At 38.6% G+C, this 25579-nt stretch overlaps 3 protein-coding genes across 21 annotated transcripts in view; 1 reads left to right on the top strand and 2 right to left on the bottom strand.

Annotated features, from left to right (window-relative positions):
* Positions 1-71: 71 nt before the first annotated feature.
* On the bottom strand, positions 72-16793 carry MYSM1 (Myb like, SWIRM and MPN domains 1). Of its 2 annotated transcripts, XM_065841946.2 has the most exons (20): positions 16675-16788; positions 14325-14400; positions 14051-14121; positions 13281-13358; positions 13119-13145; positions 12645-12723; positions 11849-11947; positions 10472-11235; positions 9137-9267; positions 7862-7965; positions 6828-6905; positions 5658-5746; positions 5294-5348; positions 5160-5210; positions 4390-4464; positions 3921-4109; positions 3578-3710; positions 2658-2763; positions 2477-2534; positions 72-1608 (listed from the first exon to the last, which is right to left on the bottom strand). In XM_065841946.2, the coding sequence occupies exons 1-20, from the start codon at positions 16740-16742 to the stop codon at positions 1444-1446; spliced, it is 2496 nt and encodes an 831-aa protein (XP_065698018.2). In that variant the 5' UTR covers positions 16743-16788; the 3' UTR covers positions 72-1443. The 2 variants fall into 2 exon arrangements, with proteins under 2 accessions (XP_065698018.2, XP_065698019.2); XM_065841947.2 differs by lacking the exons at positions 72-1608; positions 2477-2534; positions 2658-2763 and having other exon boundaries at positions 3921-4122; positions 16675-16793.
* Positions 16794-16805: 12 nt separating this feature from the next.
* Positions 16806-25579, top strand: part of FGGY (FGGY carbohydrate kinase domain containing) — a 309381-nt gene continuing 300607 nt past the window's right edge. For 13 of the 18 annotated variants that reach the window (XM_071810166.1, XM_071810156.1, XM_071810158.1 and 10 more), the window contains exon 1: positions 16832-16889. The gene's annotated coding sequence lies outside the window, so the exon portion shown is untranslated. Of the gene's footprint in view, positions 16890-25579 lie in introns of all 18 variants that reach the window. The other 5 variants (XM_071810167.1, XM_071810160.1, XM_071810159.1 and 2 more) reach the window with 2 other exon arrangements.
* Positions 19349-21617, bottom strand: LOC136103591 (CARD- and ANK-domain containing inflammasome adapter protein-like). Its single transcript, XM_065841793.2, is given in 2 exon segments — positions 19349-21163; positions 21165-21617. Coding segments are annotated over 2 exon segments (2268 nt in total).

The raw sequence follows: 25579 nt of genomic DNA, 5'->3' as shown, positions 1-25579 counted from the left end.
GCAACTCTAGAATGTTAAAGATTTTCAAACTCTTTATACAAATGAAAGCTGAAGTTAAAAATGCAAACATATAAAATCTTAAAATGCCATTTATATTATGTAGAACTAGGGATATACACACACATGTAAATATATATTTTAAATAAGAATTGAGTCCATAGTCACCCCTCTGGATATAAACTCAAGGTCTTGCTTGTTTCATGTTTTCAAATATATTTTAGACCTCTCTGAGAAACTCTGCCCAAAGTAAATCTGTGTAAATAGTAATAACTGTACACAAGTCACGTTTCCTCATGACTTAGAAAGCAAAATTTAAAGCACATTTTTTCCGTAAAGATTCACAGTGATATAGCTCATGAAACATTTCCAAGTTACAATCAAGAAACTTTTCAATCAGGATCAATTTATGACTATCTGAATATACACTTGTATGGAATTCTAGCTGAAGAACTGATATAAACTAGTATGTTTTCTTCTCAAACTGCACATTATAGAGAATACTCTCAATATAAAAGTTGGTGTTTTGGGTTTTTTTTTCTTTAGAAAGACAAATACATTTCTGCTTGGTGCACAAAGTTTGCCATCAATTGAGAGCTCTTGTTTCCACAGGAAACAGCAGCAATTAGAAGCGGACAAATCACAACGATCTGGCAGAACAACATAATATCTCCCTGCAGAATGGAAGACCAGAAAGATCACAACCTGTAGCAAGACAGGAATCACCATTTCCACTGGAAACAAGCACAACTACTACTGAGAAGTCACGAAAACTTGCCAGCTTTTCCTCCCCAATATAGAAGGAGGGTGGCCAAGAACAGGCCAAAAAGCTACTTGACCATAGGGATCAATGGGGAGAGAAAAATGAAAAAAGGAGGTGGCGGGGGGGGAGGGGGGAAGGAAAAAAACATCAGATGATGTATTAAACTACAATTGAATAAAACTTCAGACTGGATACCAGGGAAGTGTGAAATCAGTGAGCTACAATATTTTCATTTTAGTTAAGTTTCTATTTTGTGAATTCATTCAAACTTTAAAAGTCTAAAGCATTAAGGAACAAATTCATTCAGCATTACGTGTGTACCTGGAGGGAGAAAGGAAGGGAAAATTCCCAAACCAAATGACTTGAGAGCGGACAAACTCTCCTGGAAGACTGAGGCACAATATCCTTGAGAGGTTGTCCTCTGTCCCCATGGCAGACTTGGTCAATCAATCAGTCCTGTGGCACTCATGGTTTACAAACAGTATTAAGTGCTTCAGCGTGTAGTCAGGTCACACACATTAGGAGTTTTTCAAATTATGTTTAAACCGTAACAATGACACTGGATTCTCTAACAGTTACTACTAGACTGGATAATCAGTCTGAAAGAGTTGACATAATGGGGAGGAGGGGAAGAAAATGAAAAAATAAAATCAAAACTCCATCATTTTGTTTTGTTAACATCATCACATTGACAACTCATTTGAAGGTTCATTCTCATTTTCTTCAGCATTACTCTTTTTTTCACTCTTGTATGTGGAAAGGAATAAATTTTCTATCTGTGTCAAGAACTCTTCAGCAACGAAGCAGTTTGTTACCTTGCCCAAAGTCTTCCTCATACACTCCAAAAGCTGGTCAAAAGAAAAGGAGATTTTTTTAAATTGACATTTTTCCTGAGGGTTGTTTTTTGTCTTTTTATTTCCCCCCCACCTTTCTAGCTGATAAGCATTCCAAAGGGATTTTCTTTTTTAATTTATTTAGGATTAACACTACAGAAGTATTCAACTGCACGACATAAGTTTTAGACAGGAACAGTCACACAGGAACACATGGCTGATTTCAAACCAATTCTTTAAAACTAATTACACAATAGCTAAATTCAAGAGTATTCTACCAATTCAATTTTCGATTTAAACTGTTTATAAGCAAAGTCATCGGGAGAGGAAAAAAACAATAGATGCGGGTAATTATAGTGTATGTATTTTCTGTTTATCTTTTGCTTTAGGCAGATTTTCTGTCTTCTTTGTGCAATTACTATTAGAGCTGTCATTATTTACAATTTCATAACAATTACTACACTGACTGGAAAATTAAAGTTCTCACTTAGGTGTGACAAATGCAGCACAGCGCTACTTTCCTGATGGAACAAAGGACTTGAAGTTCAAATTTTCTCTCAAAACACATGCAGCTCTCCATGCTGAAAGCGCACAACGTGCTGAGAGGAGACATGAAAAATTTGCCTCATTCTTCTCCAAACTGAGGTTAAAATTTGGTATCTGCACATCACTGTTGTCCCCAGCTCTCTTCAATGAACATCCTTCTTTTCACTGTGTTTGTAAGTAAATAAGCTGCACATTAGATGTCATTTATTGTGATTAGTTTACATCTCTGATTTGTAAAAATGTAATGTCAGGTGACTTCTGATGATATGAAACAGATTTGTATTTAAAACAAGATTTAGAATTTTAAAGAGTTAAAAAATAAAAGACAAAAACTTACTTTCTGCAAACAAGTCAGGTCAGAATCTCTGTGAAAGATTTTATCCATGGGGACACTGCTGTTGAGAGAAAAACAAAGAATAGTGCTGTAGGAAGCAGACACACGTCTTTACTGACACAGCAATAACAAACATGCAAAAATTTGAAACTGGCTATTCTTTAGAACGTAAGTAGACATATACCTGTGGCAGAATCTGTATTTTTCAATTATCCATCTCGTTTTTTCAAATACTAATTCCCACTGAGGTTCCTCCAACATCTGCTGCACTTCAAATTTGTAGGGCAGGCCTGTAATCAATGGAACGTGATTATTCAGTGTTTCTAGTTCATTCAACCTTTTTTTTTTTCCTTTTTTAGTTTAAGGTGCAATCCTTTCCTTTCCCAGAACTGTTCATAATTTATTATCAACTGCAGCAACTTGCAGCCCCGTTCCTTGCCAATGTTAAGGAGGCTGAACTAAAAATATGACGTAGTTTGGATCATAAATTTTATATAACATCTTCCTAACTATTCAAAAAAGGAAAACATCCCATTTTCATGAAATGGCAATGACACTTTTAATTTGATCTCTTCGGCTGGGATTCAGGCCAGCACAGCATTTCAGCTTCCGTATCTTGTCTTTTCCTGGACAGCTGGCAAGGCTGATCTTTTGACCTTCTGAACGCTTAGGTACTCAAATCGGCATTTTTGGCTACTAAAGCAGGCAATTCTTTGCTATTATACTTTTGCCTCCTCAATCAGAGGATCTGTTCAGAATTTTGTAAGACAGCAAAATATAAGTAATACCTGTGAAGCAGTTTCTCAGTTATTCATATGGATACTGCATGTAAATAACAGTGACCACTGTCCCAACCCTTTATGGATTGTGGGAAATACTAATACAGAAAACTAATTTTCTGCCTATTTATACCTCTATATTCTTGTCATAACAGCAAGGATTACTTGCAGGGCTACTCTTTAAGTGAAATTCCTAGTTCTGTACAGCACAAGTTACCAACATAAATATACAAATACCTATTTCTCAAGTTCAAGAACAGACAACATTTTTCGCCTTCGTATTCAAAAGAAAAATTAAGACAATGGATAAAATATCAGTACTTACGATAGGAACCATCAGAACTGAGCTCATCACTAATTACTAGACATGTAATCTGAGAGTATGGAAGAGGATTATTTCGGTTGTAAGGACTTATAATCATTCCAATGAACATGGCACCACCTCTGGAGAAATAACTCTAAAAAAACAAAAAAACGCACCAAAACAAACACATACAAGGAATGCAACCTTTTTCACAACAGCATAGAAATTAAGTCAATTTATGAATGATTCTAAGATGCATTCGAGCAATCATGTGTATTAACATTGTAAATACAAGGGAAGCATTAGGGTTGGGGGTAGAGGGCGTTGCTATTTATGTATTTTCAAAGTACAGCCCAGCAAGTACCTGGTATTTAGCTTGAGTGTCAATATCTCGTATGGAGGGGTTGGGGTCGAAGGCCGGGTGGGAATGGTACCAGCCCAGAACGCTGTACCCTCTGGCAGCCAGCGCCTCCGAGGCCTGCGTTTGGGACACCGGATCCATCTCGCACTGCAGGCCTGTGCTGAGGCTGTTGCACGGCTCTGCTGCACAAACCTGTTAAGAAAGCCTCCAGATGGATAAATGCAAGAAATCTCCATCAGTTAAATACAATTTAAAGAATTTGAAGAGTCATATATCAGACCTTCCTCATTATAGAGTTGACAGGCCAACACTTGAGCGTAACTCTAACACTTCAAGGCTACAGTAATTAATTTCAACTTTACTATGTTTAATTAGTTGCCCTTCAGAAATAATACTTACATCTATTCAAATTATATCTATTATCCTAACAGTTTTAACCTTTTACAAAAAATGTAAAAAGACAAACACTTACTTCTACGATTTTATCAGCTTCAGAGTATCTTCCACCTAGCAGGCCTATTACTTCTGCCATAGACACATGAGAGTGCTAAAATGATATTAAACAATTATTAAAGTCCAAGTTGTATAATTTCTCCGAGTTTTGATCTGCACACGACAGAATACACTGGCTTCACAGCTACAAGTCAGTAATTCTTCAATGACATTTAGAAGGAAAACTTAGGAAGCTAAGGACTCTCAAATACCCAGCATTTCAATTTAAAGCAAATGGAAAATATTATGTTTGCTTCCTACATACACACTGGTATATAGCACATTTGTATAATGCTTCCATACACGACACGATGGCAGCTTCGAAAACTGAAGCGCGTGCAACGCTGTGCAGTGTTCAACAACCACACAAGTTTTGGTGGAACCTGTTGTTATTAAAAAAGCCACACACATTGCTTTATAAACACTAAATCAATTTCCAGACTAGCAGAAAAGCAGTCCACAATGTTTCAAAAAGGCAGTCTATCTGAGAAGGTAGCTTTAAGCAAATTGTATTTCAAGCATGATGGAGAGTAGTAAGTAGTAACAGTCTTATTAGTGCACAATCATTTACCTTCTAGAAAAATTAAGCACAATATAAAAAAACATTAATCTTAATGGCTTTTACTGAATACCAGATTCTCACTTGTAGGAGGAATGAAGTACTGTATTTCTCAATCTTATATTGCTCATTAAAAAACCCAACACAATATATACAAGATAGCTTTTTGAAATATAAAACTTAGTTCTCACCAAATCCATTATTAAAAGTGCTTCAGAAGACACTTTCACCTGAAAAGGTTCCTGAAATAATAAACGCAATAATGACTATAAAAAAGTAACACAAGTAATGAAGTATTCTTGATGATTCACTGATAGGTACATACCTGTTTTTCTTCAGTGAATAAACAGCATGGTATCAGCTGAAAGGGATCAAAGGAACTATAAAACGAAAGAAAATTTCTCTGAAGGTGTAGGACAGTCAGGAAACTTTCCAAGTTTCACATTGTGTCCTTGGCAGAGGAGAAATAACCTTGTTTCTCTTTCCTAGATTTTCTCATCCCACACTGGGATGACTTCCACCCAACACAGAAACTTCACCACACACACTTGTGACTTTCAGTACAAAACCCATGAATTACAAACATGTTATTTCAGACCATAATAAATATTATTGATTTCTACCATTCCAGCCCAACAGTACCCAAGACATTTGTTTAATTTCTAGATCTATGTTATATGATGTAATACCTTTTTATTTGTCTTGAACCTTTGGCAGATTTTACAGGTTTCAGTTTTTCTTCTTCTCTTCTTCTTGCTAGTTCTTCAGCAGACAGATGCTTAAAAAAAGAAAAAAAAAAAGGTTATTAAGTGCTCTTTGAGTAGTGCTTCCAAAATCAGCTCAGCATAAATTCTGTACATCAGTATCCTCTTGATATACTATGAATTTTTGTGTGTTACAAGACTACTCAGGGTAGAGGGCAACAGCTGTAGCTCAACCACGCAGTGTGAAAGTAACGACCAGAGGTCTGGTCCACAATATCACCGATGAGAGAAATATTACATTCCCCAAATGCAGTAAAATCACAGCCCATATCACAAACTGTGCAAAAATGTACAGGTTAGTTATAACTAAGGGGAACATCTGCCATTACAATCAGTGTCCAGAATTTATCATGACCCCTCTCTTTAGGGATGAGTGTTTTCAAACTCAATTTCAAGCCAAGTCTGTATTTTGCAGAAAATGTTAGAATTATTAACCAGATTTACTGAAATGGCATTATAACACCATGGAAGTTACAGATATTTATTACTGAAGGCTTCAAATTTAAGTGGTTTTCTGTACAAGAAAAATAGGATGTTTACAGTTCCTCACTTTTTGTGGAGAGGGCATGCTCAAGCAGACATTATATTTCCAAGTGTTCTACAAAATATTTAAACTTGTAAGAATTTTTCTAAGCACTTCATAAACTACACTATTTCTGGGGATATTGCTGGTAGTAGAATTAATATTAGGAACACTCATCACCTGCCTTATAAGCACAAAAACCCAAGAGGATTGAAAGAAAAAAATAAAAATATTTTTCTCCTGTCCCCTCCTGTTAGCATTAGTAAGGCAGCTAAATTAAAACAAAGGGGCATGAAATCTCCTACAAGACAAGGCAAAGAGCTTTGCAGGCATAAAACAATGTAGGGCCATCCGTGCTCACATATGAACACCTTTATCAACATCAAGTACCACCCTATTTAGCAGCAGCAAGAGGTAAGAGCTGCTACATTATTTTCAAATTGTTGCTTCCACAAAGAGAGGTTAAGTACCTATTACACAACTGTTTCCCTTCTAGATTTGATGCAACGCCAGCTGCAAGCCATTAGCAAGAATTAATTCTGTAAGGAAAGTTTAAACCACAGAAGGGTTACCTCAAATGTCTGTCCTTCCAAATCCTTTGCATCACACCAGTTTCCCCAAGGGTCTCGCACTCGCCGTCTTCTTGTACGCTGCAACAAGCAAATAAATATGAGTCAATGATCATACTCCTGAAAAAAATGCATTTACTTTATTTAATCAGCCATAAGCACATTGCCCATAAGGTTACTGCCATGTGAATGTAACTAATACTGTGACATATTTCCAGAAAAGAAAGAACACCCTGCAATTCTGGAGAATTAAGTAGTTCACAATCTGTCATAAACTATCAACAGTGAGGCTTTCAGTTTTTAAGGCTATAAAGTATAGCACCTGGCTGATGCTCCATGGATCACTCTGACAGCAACAGCACATTATCATCCAGCTCTGAATTATAGCTCAGACAACACAAAAAGCTATAAAACCAGTATGTTTACATCTAGTGTATGCTACAGCTCTTTATCCTTCAATTTATTTTTTTTAGTTGGATTGATTTATTTTTCCTCCCATCAACTGATTTATTTTGCTATGAAGTACTTAAAAAATGCTAAATATGAATATGAAAATTAAATCTGGCAAGCCTTGGCAATTCATGTAGTAATAAATGAGTCACTACTAATTGTGTACATAAGGCTCTCAGTAAGTCCTATCATATGCCTAGCATACTTAACAGTTCAAATGCAAGCAACTTAATCACACACTACCAACACACTCCACTATTTTCTGGCTAATACAGGCTAATAAATAAAGGAGAAGTAGGAAGGAAGGGAAAGGTAGGTAGAAAGGCAGGGCTGCAGAGAAAGGACAAACAACTGCACTTATGTATTTGAGCAGAAATAAAGTGCGTAAGAGAGCAGAAGTTAGGGCAGATACCTGTCAAATTGCAGAACTTGGACTCAGACTGATGCTTTAATTACCGAGCATTCTAATGAACCCACAAAACGAGAAGAAATTTCCTGAGCTGCCCTAGTTTGAAAACGAAAATTGAAAAGCCCTTCTCCGTGCTGAATTTTTATTTGTTGCCCCCACCTCCCTTGCCCAAACGTACCATGGACTGCAGGCGCTGAGCGAGCTGGTACGCTTCCACTGTGTCTTTGCCTTCCTTGGAGCGTGCTTTATCAGCAGGCTGGGGGCGGTTATAAACAGCCTGTTCTACAGGATACGGAAAAGATAGACACTGTACTTCAGTAAAGTACAAAGCCAATTGTTTCCGACACAGGGCCAAGAACGACGTAGATAAATGGTAACAACAAATGCCATAAATACAGAAGCAACGACAAAAATCCCTAAACAGAAAAGACATCTCTTAGTGGCAATATTACTATTACATAGCCCTCTCCCACTATCCCAGCAGTTTTAAGACAGGAAAACCTCCTTCCTTCTTGTTAATTTATTTCTAATAGCCTCTGCTTCAGACTAAAAGTATTTGCAGGCTATTCATCCTCTCCTAGGTGACTGCCATTCAGCTTTGGACCAAAAATCAATCCAGGGACTCTACTCCAACATCGACTTATAGATGCATATATACTTTTAACATGTCACTCAAGTTTAACATTTGAATCTTGTAAAAACTAGTCCTGAGGATGAAGATATGTTTTCATTATTACTATTTATTTGGGAAATAGTTGTAATTCAGAACAGGAAAAGAAACAACTTGAATTCTGTCTTACATGGAGGGAGGGCAGAATTTCAGAAACAACAGGTATCATGAAAAAAAAATCCAATACTAGACACACAGAAAAGCACAAAAAAAGAAAAATACACTCTACCAGTTGGTGTGCAGTAAACATAAGGAAGGGGGAAGGTCTTTTGAGTAAAACAAAAAATCCATAATCTTGTAAGCAGGTTACAAACTCCTCTAGGTTTTCCAAGGTCATGAGAAACAATCTGCTGAGAAGGTTCTCCCTAGTGAGGATTAACATCTCTCCTTCTCTGTGAGCCGTACACCCCACACTGACTTCAACATTAGTGTCAAAATAGCCTACGGCCATATTCAGGTTGGAACATGACCACACTAACTACAGTCCAAAGATTCTCTTTTGCAGCACTTAAATATAACAACAATTACTATTTAAGACATTGAGTGTACAGAGAAGTTGGAAGATTATCCACACGGATGCTTGATTCTGTTTAAGTGCGGTCATCCATGCTTCAATGAAGTTATGACTTTCCTTTTAAAGACACATCTACTAACCTTACTGTTTACCTTGTAGATGAAAATACTCATTTTAATTAAAAAAAGCTAACAATCAACAACAGATGTGTTCAGCAAGAGCTAATTAGAATTTAAGTTCTGAACTGATTCCAACAAAAATATCTTTACCACAGCCAAAGTTGATTGCTCCTATTAATTCCAAGTACGTGTGGATCCGTCCAATGCAGTTAACATCGCCGCAGTTCTTCAGGCCTGGACGTACCGAAGTCTTATTTAGGTATTTGGGTTTACATCTCTCCCTAAAATAAAGTACAGCACATCGTCAAATAGTAAAACAAATCACAGGGGGAGGAAGGAATTGTATGACTTAAAGTGAGGTTAAGTGCTCTTCTCTCTCCACGATGCACACACTACACACCACTATGCAAGGGCTATCACAGCAAAAATATGACTTTCACAAAACACATGATTTGCCTTTTTATTTATTATGTTTTGCTATTTACACACATGCATACTTGTGCAGCGTGAAACTTATGTCTCTGCGTTAAACTCTTCAACAGGAAGTAATGACTTACTCAGAAATACTACAATACTGTTAAATTGATATAAGAACATCTGCGTCACATTAGACTAAATAGTTCATATAATCACAGGCTTCCTTGGTGTAATAAATAAACTCATTTTCACTCTCTCTGCACTTATCACTTGCTTTTAAACTGATACGGAATCGTTTCAGTTAGACACATCTCTGGTCTGGAATTTGAGAGTTTCTCTGCAAGCAGAGTAAACTGTCAATACATAAGACAACTAAATGAGAACAGAGTTAACTTCGCAATTCTTTCTACAGAAAAGCAAGTAAACCAACAGAGTGAGCACACAAAACAGAACTGTGAGCAGAAAAAACTGTATATTGAGCCTGCTACCACAAATCACTAAGGGTCCTTAAACTGATTCTTTGGAGATGGAATATAAAATATCCAAGTGTATGAGCACTACTGCAAATGGATTCCTCGTTGGAAGTATTTTTTTTTTTTGGTCAAAACTATCTGTTCTAGCACAGACTATTTCTTCTAGCTGTCCTTCTATAAAGGCAGTACTGCAACGCTACAGACCTCATTCCAGAATTAATTTCATCAGTTATTCTGAGGAAACATTTATTAAAATCATATATGCATTCTTACATACAGGATGACAAAAACTGGAAGAAAATAGCATAGCCAAAATAGATACAGATTGTTCTGATATGGAACACACATTTTGATAGTGCTTCAAAGTATTTTCACTGCTTAGCTTCCAGAATGTAAGAAAAAAAACAAACTGGAAAGATGCAAAAGAAGCATTAATATTGAGTGCTGTTCACTAGCAATCTTTAAAACACTACCATATAATTTATTTTACTCTTTTTAGAAGTGAACTATAAGTGTGTTTTAACTATTATACAACAAAGTAGGACACAAATCATCTTAGTTGCTTATTTCAGTAAGTGAAATTAATGCATCTTACCATTGATCCAAAATATAATTCCTAATTTTCAAATAACGCTCTGGTGTTTTGGCCTGGCGCCCTTCAAAAAATTCAGGAATAGCTTGCTTTTCTTCTTCCAGAATGATGCTTCTGTCAACCTCCACTTCTTGCTCAGGTGGTTTAAGCTCCTCAGCTTCTTCTTGATGATCGTCATCCACTTGGCAGGGAGAAGGAAAGAGCAATCCATTATCAGCCAGTTCTCTCTGCTCCTCGTTAAGCTCCTGATCAGTTACTTGTCTAGTACCACCAGATGTTACTAGTCTGCCTTGTTTGGCTTTCTCAAGAAAATTATTGTGCTGCTGAAAATCCAATTTCACAGATTTATCACCGTTCAGGTGCTGAGAGCATGTTGCTGCAAGACCTGAAAATACTAACGCATCCACTGAATGTTGCTTGATATGCTGAGGATCTTCCTTAGGTAAAGAAATTGCAGAACTGCGTCCAACAGATGAAAAAAAACATTCCATTCCTTTCATTTCTTCAACTGGACTTTTTGAAACAACAGATAACTCAGATTTTCCAGTTTCTTGCTGGAAGGTAGAAGAAAACAGTTCATCCATGTCATCAGTTATGTCCACTTCTTCATCATCTGACAGCTTTTCAATTTTCACTGCATTCAGATTGGGGTCTGCACGGCCTCTCAAATTTCCAGATGACCATGCTTCTACCTGCATCCCATCTTCAACAGGAAGACTGCTACCACACTGACTTTGCTCTTCTTTTTCAGAATCACCATTTTTTGCCTTAGGAAAATATAAAATAATTTTAGAAGGGAAAACAAAAACAATTCCTTCTGCCTCCCAAATTGTCTGCTGTTCAGGCAAAATAGTTCTGACTTTCTGAAGTGTTTCTCCCTCATCTTACCTTTTCAATACATTTTAATCCATTGCAATTGGCTTTTACGCAGCATAATAGGTATACTTTTAGCCCAAGTGTAAATTTACATGTATTTCCATTCAAAAAACACCAGACCATAGTAATTTCTTCTTAAATGCCCCTGAAGTCTCAAATGAAGCTAAAGCTAAAACTAGAACACAGCCAAAAGAGCTGTATAGTGGAATCTAATTATTTTCAGACTAACAACCAATAGTATAAGAAACTAGTTATCCTACATTTATTGTTTAGTTATATCAGCAATAAACACACTGAAGTCATACTAGGAATTTGAAACCAGGTCTGACTTCATATTTAAATCTGCAAATAAGTATAGCCCACTTTTCTGTATGTGGGAATGAATAGAGTATGCATTTTAACAGCAGTACTCTGAAAAGACAGATTAAAAATCAAGCTATTTGTACAACAAACAGCACCCTTGTCAACCAGCCTTTTTGCTACATACAGAGATACCCTGTTTACCTTGTTCTTAAAATACTGCCGAGCATAACTCTTTACTTGTAGAACAGTACGACTTCCCATCAACTTGGCAATTTTTGTCCACCGGCGACCAAATTTCACCTGCACAAATTTCACCACAAAGCACTTTTCAGTTACTCTGACTCTAACATTCCAAGCATTGCACTTTACTATCCAAAGACGTTTAAAAATTCATTTGCTACAAATGCACAAACAGTACAGCAAGCACATGGTAAAGATCCTTGCTACTCGCATTCTAACGAGAAGAAAATTGCATCCAACACTAAGTTATTGTTATTCTAAACTACAGGTTTTTCACCCAATTCTGGCACACTGTAAATGATGCTGCCTACTAACCCCAGGAATTCTACTGAAATGAATTTGTATTTGGGAAAGCAGCCTCTGCTACATTCAGCACTATACAAACATATAATCTCAAAAGACCTTGCAAAAGTAGTTAAAGGATTTCACTTTATTAGCTGACTTGTCTAAAGCACACACTATATTTCTTGTAGCTAACCACAGCATTACGATTGTACAATTCATAAAGCTGCATATTTGATATTTTGTGATCTCCAATTGTCATCAGCCTCACAAGAACAAATCCACTAATCAAAGCCTTTTGGGGGATCTATCAACATAAATCTGATTTATCATTCCACATTATTTTTTAACACATTAGAAGCACAAAAGCAGAAGCAGATAAATATACCATGCTTATTTGTATTTACTGTTATTTTGTTATTTAAGACAAACTAATGACTTCTATTCAAAACATGACATATATAAACAAGTTTACCAGTCCTTGTTCAAACAGCTCTTTTTCTTCTGATGTCCACTTTAATGAGTAGCTACCTGATTTTGTAGGTGATCGCACCCTGGGAAAATAGGAAACAGAATTTAGTGCTTTATTAAAAATATATATTCTCAAATCCTAGTAACTGAAGGCAACTTCTAACAGGAGGACTGCTCCCCATCTTCTGTAAAACTCAAGGTATTGCTTAAAATATGAATGTAGCTAATAAATAAAATATTGAGAATCATGTCAGCTTCTCCATCACCAATAAAGGTTCAAGGCAACACAGCATTCATGAGTAACAAATGGTACAGAAATACATAAAAGAAGGAAACAGAAAAGTTCAGGCAAGAAAGCCAACTAGAATTAACAGGGGTTTTTTCCTACCATGCTACAAAAAAAGCAAACTAGTTTACTACAGGCCTATTAGTACACAGAACAATAAAAAATGCAACTCAATCATTAAAATGTACGTACATGACTTTTCCAGTTTTCTTATGTGGGCTGCAAATAAAAAACAAAGTGAAAATTAAAATTAATAATTGTGATGCTGTTGCATATCTCAGCAAATAACCTTATTTTGGAAGGACTTTTAATTTCTTCTCACCTAACAGAATTTTTTTCCAGAACATAGCTTACCTTTTCAAAGATCTTTTCTCTGCTTCCTTTTGATTGAGCCATATTTTTTCAGAAAGTGATTTATTTGATAAATAATATCTGAAATACCTGCTAAGCAAGTTGTTGAAGCATCAGAGATATTTGTACATGTAAGAATTCTAATAATCATAAATTACACTGGTTCATAATTATTCAGCTGTAGAAAGAAGTAGGGCACTGCTTTCAAAACTGAAATACAATTTCACACACTCCTCTGAGCTTAATGCATAAGGAAGTGACATTTGACTTCAGCTGTTCCTTCCTGTTTTCGTCTCACATCTTGGCAGAAGTATGAATGTAGCCAGACAAAAATCAGACAGTAAACCAGTCCAAGTGAAGAACAATTCAGAAAAAAAGAAAACCCAAACAACAAACACCTATCTATTTTGAATCAGATCAGCTGTTCGATCAGGTTCGCTATGACGCCACACAAATGGCTGCATCAGCACAACGCTGAGGGTGGCAATGAAAAAGCAGCTGAAGTGGGGGTGATACTATTGCTATTTTTGGTGACAGTGTCAGCTTCAATTCAACAAGTTTTTGAGTCATTTCCTGAAAAATCAGAAGCACCAGAGGAAGTTGCAGGTAGCTAGATGATTAATTCAGGTGTTCTACCTGACTTCCGCAACCTACCTACAAGATGACAGTGCTTCAGTCGTCTTAACAAGAAAAGATTTGTCCAGTTCCTCTGGAAACTGGAAGGTTTCTATTGTTACACAGGAAAACATACAAGCAAATAAGCAAAAGGATACTCTTCTTCCAGCAACATTTTCTCAATGACAGCCCTGTTTTCTTCACTAATGCTGCTGTCCAGCGTCCATGGCTGCAAACAATACAAATACGTTTTAATATTTGAACTCTATCACGCTGTTACTTAAGAATCAAGTATCAATATATAATAATTTCTAAAAGTAAGCAAAAAACACTATTAAAACTGAAAAGAGAACATGCATGAGGGGAAAGAGTGGGGAAAACAGAAGTTCTGATAACCCTGTAAGAAGTACCGTTCATTTAAAAAATACTTACGAGACAGTTATCAGTTCTCCAAGAAGAATCAAGATAGTGATCATGCAGCAAGCTTGAAGCTGTGTTTTGATGATCTCTGAAAAAAAAACCCAGTGTTCAAAACAACGCAAACATATTCAGACAAAATGAAGGCTGCTATAAATAAATTAACAGTGTGGTAAATAACAAAAAATGTAACAGAAGATGACAAAATTGGACACTAAACTAAAACCCTATATTCCAGACTATATTACTTTCTTATAATATTCCATTACACATTGTATAAATTCACCTCAGTAAGTCACCTTTCTTAGTAATATCAATACCAAGTCCTCACCTACCTCACTGCAGACTGTCTGACAAACCAGTAAAACCCTAAACAGTAAAAATTCTCATCCAGAGCAACTGAAAGCAGGAGGGACCATATAAAATACACACAAATGAAAGAAGCCACAATTTTACAGTCAAATAAAGAACTCTATTGTTAATATTGAAAGTGTTAGTGCTCTTACGGACTCCATGCAGACTATGCTTGATCTTTTCTGTAAATAACCACTTATTACTTTTAGAAATCCGTCACTGATTAACACCATTGATCAACTTTCTTCTGTTTTAATGCAGCATAAAATCTCCTTAGTATTTCATGTCATTACTTCTTTTCAAAAATCTTTGCTTCCTGAACATTCAGACTTAGAAAAGACTAATTAGCACTATATTCACTGCAATGCTACCAAATTAAATTCGCCTCCTATTCTGAACTGCTTTGTGTCAGTAGTTCAGACATCTTTTTACAGGTAAGGATAAATCCCCAAGTACAGCAGAAACCATTACAGCTCCTGCTGCTTTTGGAGTGGGTCAAGAAACGGGTCAGATCACCAGTCCCCTTTGCCCACTGTTCTGTCTCCACCTGTGGCAGCAGGTGACACCCAGGACATCACATGAGCCCAGCCACAGCCTCTGGTACAATCCTCACACACTCTCCCAGCACCTGCGATTGCTCCATTTGTAAAGTTAGAATCACTGCCAATTCAGTTCAGTATCTGTTTACAGATCCCTTACCCATTAATTTGTTCAATTAGTTTTCTGAACCTCCCTAAGTTCAACTTTCTGAACCCATCTGCCTCTGCAAGTTCACCACCCAGGGAACCATAGAATGTCCTGAGTTGGAAGGGACTCACAAGGATCATTGAGTTCAACTCCTGTCCCCGCACAGAAAAACCCCACAGTTCACGCCATGCATCTGAGGACGTTGTCCAGTCTCTTCTTGAACACTGTCAGGCTTGGGGCCATGACACCTCCCTGGGGAGCCTGTTCCAGTGTCCAGCACCCTCTGGGTGAAGAACCTTTTCCTAATGTCCAACCTGTACCTCCCCTGGCACATCTTCCTGCCATTCCCTCAGGTTCTGTCATTGGTCAATAAAGAGGAGTTCAGTGTTTGCCCTTCCTGCTCCCCTTGTGAGAAAGCTGTAGCCACCATGAGGTCTCAGTCTCCTCTTCTCTAAGCTGAACAAACACAGTGACTTTAGCCATTCCTGATACGGCTTCCTCTCCAAACCCTTCACCAACTTCATAGCCTCTTCTGGACACTCTCCAATGGCTTTATATCTTTTTTATCCTGTGTCCCCAGCCCCGCACACAGTGCTCCAGGTGAGGCCGCACCAGTGCGGAGCAGAGCGGGACAATTCCCTCCCTGCCCAGCTGGCAATGCTGTCTTGGATGCACCCAGGACACGGGTACCTCTTGGCTGCCAGGGACACTGTTGGCTCATGTTCAACTTGCTGTTGATCAGCACCCCCAGATCCTTCTCCACGGAGCTACTCTCCAGTATCTCATCCCTTAGTCTGTATGTACAGCCAGGATTGCCGTGTCCCAGGTGCAAAATTCAGCACTTGCTCTTGTTGAACTTCATGTGGTTGGTGATCGCCCAGGTCTCCAATTTTTTCAGACCCCTCTACAGGGCCTTTCTGCCCTCAAGCGTGTCAACAGCTCCCGCTATTCAGGACAGCACCTTCTGTCTACACATTTGAAAGGAGCCTCCCAGCAGTGCCACCAAGTGCCTCCAGTGCCCGTGCGGGGGACCTGGTGGCAGCAGCTTCGTGTTCACCTCACCACAATGACCCCACAGGCCCCGTTCGCAGGTCCTTGCCCGACAATGCTTCACATTTGCGTTCAGGGGCCCTCAGTGAGACTCCAAGGTCCTTCCCTTCAGGCCCTCGCGGGAGCGCGGCCCTTCCCGGGAAGCCCGCCAGGCAGCGGCCGCGCTGCCCCCGCCACCCTCTCACGCAAACCCCGACCGCCGCGGCCACACAAACCCTGCCCGCTGGCGGGAAGGGACCCGCTCCCCGGAGCGACACAACCACCCCTCACTCACCCCGGCACCACCTCCCCGGGCACCGCCGTCGAATCCCCCTCGATGTCCACCTCGGGCTCCTCCGCCATGACACCGGCCCCACCACCCTCGCGAGAACAGGCGGCAGCGCCGCGCGGGTGACCGGGGCGTGCGCGGGACGCCGCGCGTGCGCAATCCCCTCAGCGAAGCTGCGCCCTGAGGAGAAGCCGGGACGGAGGCGGAGAGATGGCGCCGGGGTAGGCGGGGCGCTCAGGGGGCGGCTGAGGGCGAGCCGGGCGCCGAGGGGCAGGAGTGGGAGGGGAACGGAAAGGGGCGAGTGTCAGGCGGGGACGGGAGAGCGCGGGAGCTGCGGGGAAAGCGCCGGCGTGACGGGGCAGAGCGACCTGCGGCTGAGGGAGGCCCGAGCCCGCCCAGGCCGCGCGCCCCGTGCCGGCTGCTCCTCCGGGTGCGCCGCTCGCTCTGCGGCGGGGGCGGTTGGAATGGGAGGCCGGGCCGTGTCGTCTCGTGTCGTCTCGTGTCGTGTCGTGCCTCAGGGCGGCGAGAAACCTGCTGGGAGATCCGCTTCTCCTCGCTTGCTGCTGCTGGAGCGCGCTGGGGCAGCGGCGGTTTGCGAACTGCCCGGGGCGCACCCGGCCCCTTGCGTTACAGTAGACTTGATACCTGTATTTCTAACTATTGGACTGTATTTGAAGGAATTATAGGACTCACAGTTTAGGAGAATATTAAGGTAGCAACCTTTAAAGATCAACTAACCTTGTAACCATAGAATCTTTGTATAAGCAAACCTTGTAGCCCTAGAATCTTTGTACTTTGTAGTGCTACCTTATTCTTGAAACTGATATAGATTTATGACATTATTTTAAAATAGATAATTGAGAAGTAACTGAGAAACGTGAATGGTAACTGAGAAACAGGCAAATGTTGCTTAGCATTGCTTAAAAGATAGCTTGTGTTAGAATAGGCATGGAATATCTTAATGGTTGTCAAGAATTGTAATGTTTTTGTCAGTTTTCCGTCAACTGTAGTGTTTCTGTCAATATAAGCCATGTATAGGTCAGCGGCTGATCTATGGAGGGACACCTCCAGTCCGTCCCCAGTACCGAATAAAGAAATGCTCCTTTTAAAACCCAAAAACATGTTTTTAAGCGTTCATTAATTTGCCGATTTTACGGTATCAAGCTGACTCAAGAGGGGATGCTTTTGGTGCATCGTGCTGCAGATTTCTGGTCTGCCAGCCTCTGCGCTGCTGAGCTCACCATCGTGTCTTGCTGTGCATCAAGAAGATGACAGCAGCAGGGTGTTGTGCACATTGTAACACACCCATAAAAGTCACGGTTTTTTTCCAAACATTCTTAAATCTGTTGTTTCATTTTGCAAAATGCATTTGTCTTTTCATGGTAATTGAGCTTCTAATCATATAGTGAATGAAAATGCGAAGAACCATAGGGGTTGATTATCATCATACAGAAAATGACCACAGAGATCCTCCTGTTGACTTGAGAAAGAGTTTCTCTTTTAAGATATTAAAATAATGCATATTTTGAACCAATAAACTCATTACAACCTTTTTAATCTGAACATTTCATCTTTGTGCTGGAACTGATTTGAAAGTGAAATTAACAAACAGCAAATATGATTGGCTTTGTTACCTCTACTTAAAAATGCAAAATCTGGAGAAATAGTGTAATGAAGGATAGGAAGAAAAACGATCCATTTAGTCTTGGGATCTGTCAATGCCATGTCAGAGGGTATAATATATAAATGTCTAAAGAGGGTCTAGCCAGATATTGAATGTCAATATAGCACATAATAGTGGCCTGAAAACAACATTGTGTTAGCAAAGTTTTGGGCACACACTCCTCCTCTAGTTGGTTTATACTGAGCCTCCTGATAAGATTTATTAGCATGGGGAGTGGGTCTAGTAAATCTAGAGTAGAGCAAACCCCACACTAGTACATTTGCAGGGAGATGCCTTCTGATCTCTGGTTAGCTCAGAGAGCAATATTGTGATCAGCATAAAGCAAGCTAATGTTACATTAGCCTCAGGAGAGCTGGTGCTGTTCAGCTGTTTGCTACCCTCTTTTTCCCCATGTTCAGTTATAGCTGTGGAGTAGGTTGAATCAGCACACACATGCAACCTGGAGCAGACATGCATGACTGGACTGACAGGGAGAGCAGATTATTTTGGCAGCACTCTGCGCTTAAGTCTGCCTAAGCTAAACAAAACTAGTGTTATCTACTCTAGCATCTCTATGTTCTATATCCCTGGGGATACAGATGTCTCCTTACTCATAATAGATGGCTTTTTAAAAATGTGATTTTACCAAACAATGCTTAACTGAGCTATCCGTACAGGCTGATAATCACAGACACATGAAAAGTTATTTTCAATCCTTTCTTTTAAAAAAATTTGATTTATACTAGAGTTTAAGACTGAGGCTTAATGTGTTTAAGACTGAGGCTTTTGAAATAGGTATGAGATTCATTATGGAAGCAAACTAATCAGTACTTGCAAGTTTAACAGTGTCTTTAAGATCCTTTTTGCCATGGCCACCTTTGATTGCTAACTTAGTTCTTAGCATAAGTTATGCTAACTACCTTAACATAATTCTCAATCATATTGGGCAAAAACACTATCCAGATTACATTAGAAGAGAATTCTGCATTTAAATTTTGAAGTTTTTACTTTACATCTTCATTTTGTTATTAACATTTTCTTTTTCAAAAGTGTTACAATTTGAGCCTGATTTTCCATCTTATTTAATTCTACCACTTGCAATGGGGTCTTTTTGAGACTGTTAGCAGCTAATAAATTTGCTTTTTCTCCTTGTGACCAGTTTACAAGGGATTTCACAGCATTAAAATGACCAGCCTTGCACGCACAATGCAGTGGGGTATCCTTGGTGTTGTCTAAGGCATTAATGGCTGCCCCGTGGCTCAGTAGTAGATTTATCAGGTTGCTGTGTCCATATTCTGCTGCAATATGCAGGGTGGTCTTTCTCCAGATGTTTCTATCCTCAATATTTTTATTTGTCCCTGATGTCAGAAGAATTTTTACGATCTCTGTGTTTCCTTTGATAGCTGCATAGTGCATCGGAGTACATCCATCCATGTCCTTAACTCCAAATCTTGCTTTTTTAGCTAACAGAACTTCCACGATGCTGAGATGTCCTCTCACAGCTGCCATGTGCAGGGGAGTCTTTTTCTCCCTGTCTTCTGCATTGGGGTCAGCATTAGCATTCAGAAGCATCTCTACCATTGTTTTGTCTCCCCTTTCAGCAGCAAAATGTAAGGGCGATTTTGACTGCCTATCCTTGACATTAACATTGGCTTTGTGGTGCAACAGCTCTTGGGCAACATCACTGTTACCTCTTTGACTTGCAATATGCAGAGGAGTAACAAACTCTTTAGTGACAGCATTAATTTTGGCCCCAGCATTAAGTAAAAGGCCAACTAATGCCCTTTTATTATGCAGTGCAGCAACATGGAGAGGGGTTTCATCGGCTTGGTTCCTAAGGTTAACTTGCATCCCTTTGCGCAGAAGCAGATTTGTGATGGAAGCCGCCCCAGCTTGAACTGCCAAATGCAAAGCTGTGTCTGAAGCAGGAGTCTTTATTTTGAAGTCTGCTCCCTTTTTGATTAGAACTTCTGCTGATTCAACTTTGCCTGTTTCACACGCCAGGAGTAAAGGAGTGTACTGCATTTCATTGTAGGGGTTTATATCTGTACCTCTGTCAATTAAAGCTGCTACAATACCATGCAGATTTTTCTGTACAGCTCTAAAAAGAGCTGACTCCATCATGTCAGACGACAGACCTTTAGAATATTCTAGTAGTATTTTGAAGATGGATGGGTGGCTGCTGTTGAAGGCTCTTTCGGTCATGTTGGAATCAACGCAAGCTCCAGCTTCTAGGAGCGCTTTCACAGTATTTTCAGACCCCTGAGAAACAGCATAACTGAGAGCAGTCTGTCCTCTGTCATCCTTTCCATCAGTGCAGGCACCAGCCTGTAAAAGCATTTTTGCCAGACTGCTCTCATCTTTAAGAGCTGACATGTGCAAAATGTTGTGCTGGTTCCTGTAACTTCTTGCCTCTTCTTTCAGGATCAACTTCAACACATGACTGTGGTTATTCTGTGCAGCCAAATGAAGTGGTGTCTTGCCTTGCCTATCCAAACTGTACATATAAGCACCACATTGGAGAAGTGCTTTCACTGCGTCACCGTGGCTGTTCTCCGCAGCCCTGTGCAGTGCTGTTCTTCCTGTCTTGTCCTTTACATCTGTCTTTGCACCTTTGCTGATCAAATATTGCATTACCTTGAGATGGCCATTAGCGGCTGCAACATGCAGAAGTGTTTCACTCAAAGAGTTTAGCACATTAATATCATTATCTTTCAGTGTTTTCTGCAACTCAGAAAGATACCCTTTAGCAACTGCATCAAAGATGCCAACCTCAGAATGAACCTTTCTAGGTTTTGCTGCTCTCGAAAGTTGAGTTTCTTTTTTTTTTTTTCTTAATAGTCCATTCTTGCTTTTTTCTTCTAGGACTGTCTTTTTTTCCCTGGTGCTGTTCACTGCTGTTTTCAGACCAAACCTTATCTTTTTCAAGTAAATATCCTACCAATTGTCTTCTAGCATCTCTAATGCTTTCATTTACTTCACTGACATATTTTCTCATCTTGCTATAAAGTTGTGGCTCCACTTGCTTTAAACATGGATAAAAAAAGAGCCTGCAGGCTCGTTCACCTTGAGAAATTAGTATGTCTAAAACTCAAGAGTTCTTTTCTGTTCGTGTCCTGTAGAAACTAATGACCATCTTTTTTTCTGGGGTAAAAATACCATTGTCTGTCAGCCAGTTCAGAAGATAGTCTGGGTCATTTATGCCTTCTACTAGCTCTTCTTTTTTAGTTCTTAGGACTTGAATTGCATATGGATTTGCAAACAGTCTAGTTGAATGCATGATCATGTTGATAATCAAAAAGTGAATCGAGCTATCGTTTGGTGTTTGCAGTTAAATATGAAATAGCAAAGCAGGCTCACATAATTTCACACATTCTTTTCATAGACCTATGAACCAGCAACTGTTGTAGTCCAGTGATAAATCTTCAAAGAATGAGAAAGAAATCAAAACTCCCTCACCTTTTTTTGTTTCTGTTAAAAGTCCTTTGATCTTTTCTGTTCTTCCTTAGCAACAAGTGAAGTTTAGTAACAAAGCAAAAATCTGTGATATGTAAGGATATTCCACTTGAAAGACTTCTTCCAAATTTTTTGTGTATAATTAGAGAGAAAATAATTATTTTGTGAATCTGATACTTGAAGAGAAGATACTTGTTTATCGAGTTCCCCTGTTCCCCTGGCCAAGCTGTTTTTGAGGGTGCCTAAATAACCAGTCTATTAAACATGACAAAAGAAAATTCACAGCATAGTTACTGTTACCATGATTACATACCTTCTGTGATCTTAAATGAAAGAGTACACATTGCCAGCTACATAGGTGAAAGCCCTAGAATGTAATGAAATAAAAACATAGAGACGTAGATAAAAATAAACTGTATAAGCAGCTAGTTATAAAAAGTGAACCAGCCTTTCTAATATGAGCTACAACTTAAGTCTATGAGGTATATTTAACTTAAAGGCTATTTAGCTTGTCATTCCTGCTATAACCTGGAGTCTGTCTGGAACTTAATTCTTTTACATGAGGTGGATCAAGGCATGTGATTCAGCATGCAACATTTAAAGTATCATTAAATAGAGCATCCAATCTGGGAATACATATAGTCTTCAACATGGGTGTAGGACCTTTGAATCTAGCTGTAATTAATTTAACTTATTGGTGTTAAAATTCCTTATGGAGAGAAGGAAGTAAAATAATAATAATAATCTACACATTTTGAAATTGAGATTACTGAGTTCTGTAAGAGCTAGAAGTAAAATGAGCCAAAAAGCCAAAAGCTTGACCTTATTTAAGCAAATGGGAAATTTTGCTGTCTGTTTCTTAGTTCAGTGCCTTTTCTGTTGGGTCCTGCTGCCTTTGTATGTATTTTCTTTAATACTATGTACAGTGTCACTGATAAGATTTTTTTTTTTTTCTGTTCACTTTAGTTTTATAAGTAAGATTGCAAAGCTTTTCTATTAGGAAAAAGATTCATTGAAGAAATAGCCGGGAAAGGCAAGACTTTTAATATATATTTTGAAAGCCAGCCAATTAGCAAGTCAGCAAATTTGACAGCCAATTTGAGAGCCCAATAATTTCTCTGAAATGCAAAGAAGGGCACTACACCAAGAATAGCAAAACCTTTGTCATTTAGTTAATGATTGTTAACACACAACATTAAAAACTATGGCTTACTGTAGGGAGTCAGGAGGTCTGAATTGTGTTCCCAAATCTGCTAATGACTTGGTCTGTGATCTGCAAATTATTTAGTCTTCAGGTTCAACTTAATAAAGTGCTGAAGATCTGTCTGTGTCGTGAGTAAATTAATAGTCCTTTCTTAAAGTTTGGTGAATTATTATAGTTTGGTGAATAATCTCTGTTAAACAGAGATAGCAAAACTTGATTACCTTCACAGGAGAGTTTTGAGTTCCCGCAATGCAAAATGTCACGTGAGTGCTGAGCAGTATTGTTAGTATAGACAGCACAAGAATGTTTGGAACTCCTGAAAAATTTAAAACCAGAAATTATTATATTCTTTAAGAGTCTGTTACCATGGCAGTAATTTCCTGCTGTGCTGAATACACAAATTTTACAAGTACAAATGAAAGGGTGCAGTACTCCTAACTGGCCTTGAGGAGGAACATTTGAACAATATATGCAGGCAGCATCTCTTTCAGAGACACGGTGGGCCTTTATTTCGGGAAAATAATATGCAGCAAATTACTTGTTACTAGATGCAAATCACAGCCTTCAAAATATAATTATGCATTCAAAAAAATGTTCTTCATTATAAGTATGTGACTTACGAGGAAATTCTGTCTTAAAACAAGAATCACATTTCACAATCACAAATTTTGGAAGCTTGTATGGATTCATTTTTAGAAATTATGTCTTAGAAGCCAATTTTTTTTTAATTAGTATTTTAACTACTTTTAGAATTAAGCCTTTGTTCCAACAATGACTTCACAGAAAGATTAAAACCAGATAGTTGAGAAGAAAAGAGATTCAAAATTGGCTATTCGAAGCATGCTTTTTATCTATATCTTTTTAAATTAGTAACTCTATTTCACATATAAATGTTTTAGAGAATGGACAAATATTATGGTTTCACACCTCTTCTTTAAGGAATGATGATCTTTTGAGGTCACTTCCAATCCCAAACATACTGTGATACTGTGATACTGTGATACTGTGAAGTGCATGAGACCACAAACACATGGGATCACCAGGAAGCTCTTCATTAAAAATAAGAATGACAGAATTTAATATTACTAAAGATCTGAGAAAATAAATAAGTTGGACAGAGGAAAAGGTAAATATTTGGCTTTCTTTGTTATCTTTTACATTTATTTGTTGTTTGAGGGGCATAAGGTGATTTTTTTTTTTTTTTTTTTTTTGGTAAGTACCTCACAGACCACTTTCATTTCTCCTGGCTTCTTTAGCTCCATGTATCCAAGGACTGTTCCTTATTAGATCTTACTAGATTATTTTGAAAATAAAATGATGGGGTTTGCTTCTGTCTTCTTTGTCAGATTGCACTTAAGGATTTTGTGTTCAGCAGTATAGATATATAGCAGGGATATATAGCAGATCAGCTTGTATGCATTGAGGAAATTTTTCATTTTACTCTGTAAGAACTTAGTAAGAAATTCTGATTCATTCAGCTTCAATGGTGTCATCGGAGAAACTTTGTGCTGTAAATGTGCTGATTGTATTTTAATTCAGTGTGTTGTCAAGAACCCTGCAGGGAGTAGATTGTTGTGACATAGAAATACTGGAAATCCTCACACAGACCACTTAAGCTCTAATATAATTGTTAAATGCGAAAGTAAAAGTCTGTGTATATGTAAGATTACTTTAATTCAGATCTGTGTATACTTTGCACTGACTTTGTGGACAGGTATCAGCTGAAAACAACATGATGGAGTTTACAGCAGACCTTAGAAAGGGCAGGTGATGCTATTGCCTGAAAAGGTCTCTGATTTGGCCTCTGCTGCGTAAGTGTCCGTAATAGGAGTGTTTGCTCACTGTTTTATTTCAGCTTTAGATGGTCTGAGAAAGGAGGCTTGAGCCAGTTATTTCTGACATGTAGTCTCAGTTTTGCTACCAACTTGTGTCCTTGGGCAAATCACTTAATCTGTGTGCCCTGTTTACACAAGCATTAAAAAAGGAAATTTTTCTACCTCACAGACATGTCCTAAGTGTTTATTAATGTTGGTGCAGTGCTTTGAAGTTATAGAGTGCTTTGAACTTTTTGTCCTTTGAAGTATTGTTTTCTGACTTCTCAAAGATGAACGTTTATTTCTTAAATTAAAACGTGCCCATGTTTTCTAGCTTATTTTATGTTGCTATGTCATCATCAAATATACATTTAATTTTCTCTATTTTAATTTCTCGAAGATGAAAGCAATCTAAAGTACACCTTGCGTATTGAGAAAAGAATTTGTGAGATGCTGTGGCCATGGAGTTGAGGAACCCATAGAGGTCCCCAGCTCTCCACTGAGGCTTTTCCACTGTGAGCCTGGAGCCTGCAGCTGCGGTTAGTCTGCTGCTGAAACTGCATGTAATGCAACTGAATGACTTCCAGTAACTTCTTATGTTCTCCAGGGCGTTTTCTTGATAAAATTGATGGAATGTCAAACATAAAAATAACACGGTTTCACTCACCGTGATATTTTTATGTTTCCCAATGTGTACTTTAATTTCATTTAAGACAATTGCTTGCAGTAATGCCAACGGTTTATTGAGAACATACCTCACTGTAGGAGAACTAG

This window comes from Patagioenas fasciata, chromosome 6, assembly GCF_037038585.1.
Source record: "Patagioenas fasciata isolate bPatFas1 chromosome 6, bPatFas1.hap1, whole genome shotgun sequence".
NCBI classification, from domain to species: domain Eukaryota; kingdom Metazoa; phylum Chordata; class Aves; order Columbiformes; family Columbidae; genus Patagioenas; species Patagioenas fasciata.
Note: the sequence above shows the minus strand (reverse complement) of the source record. Positions and strands in the feature narration are given on the sequence as shown.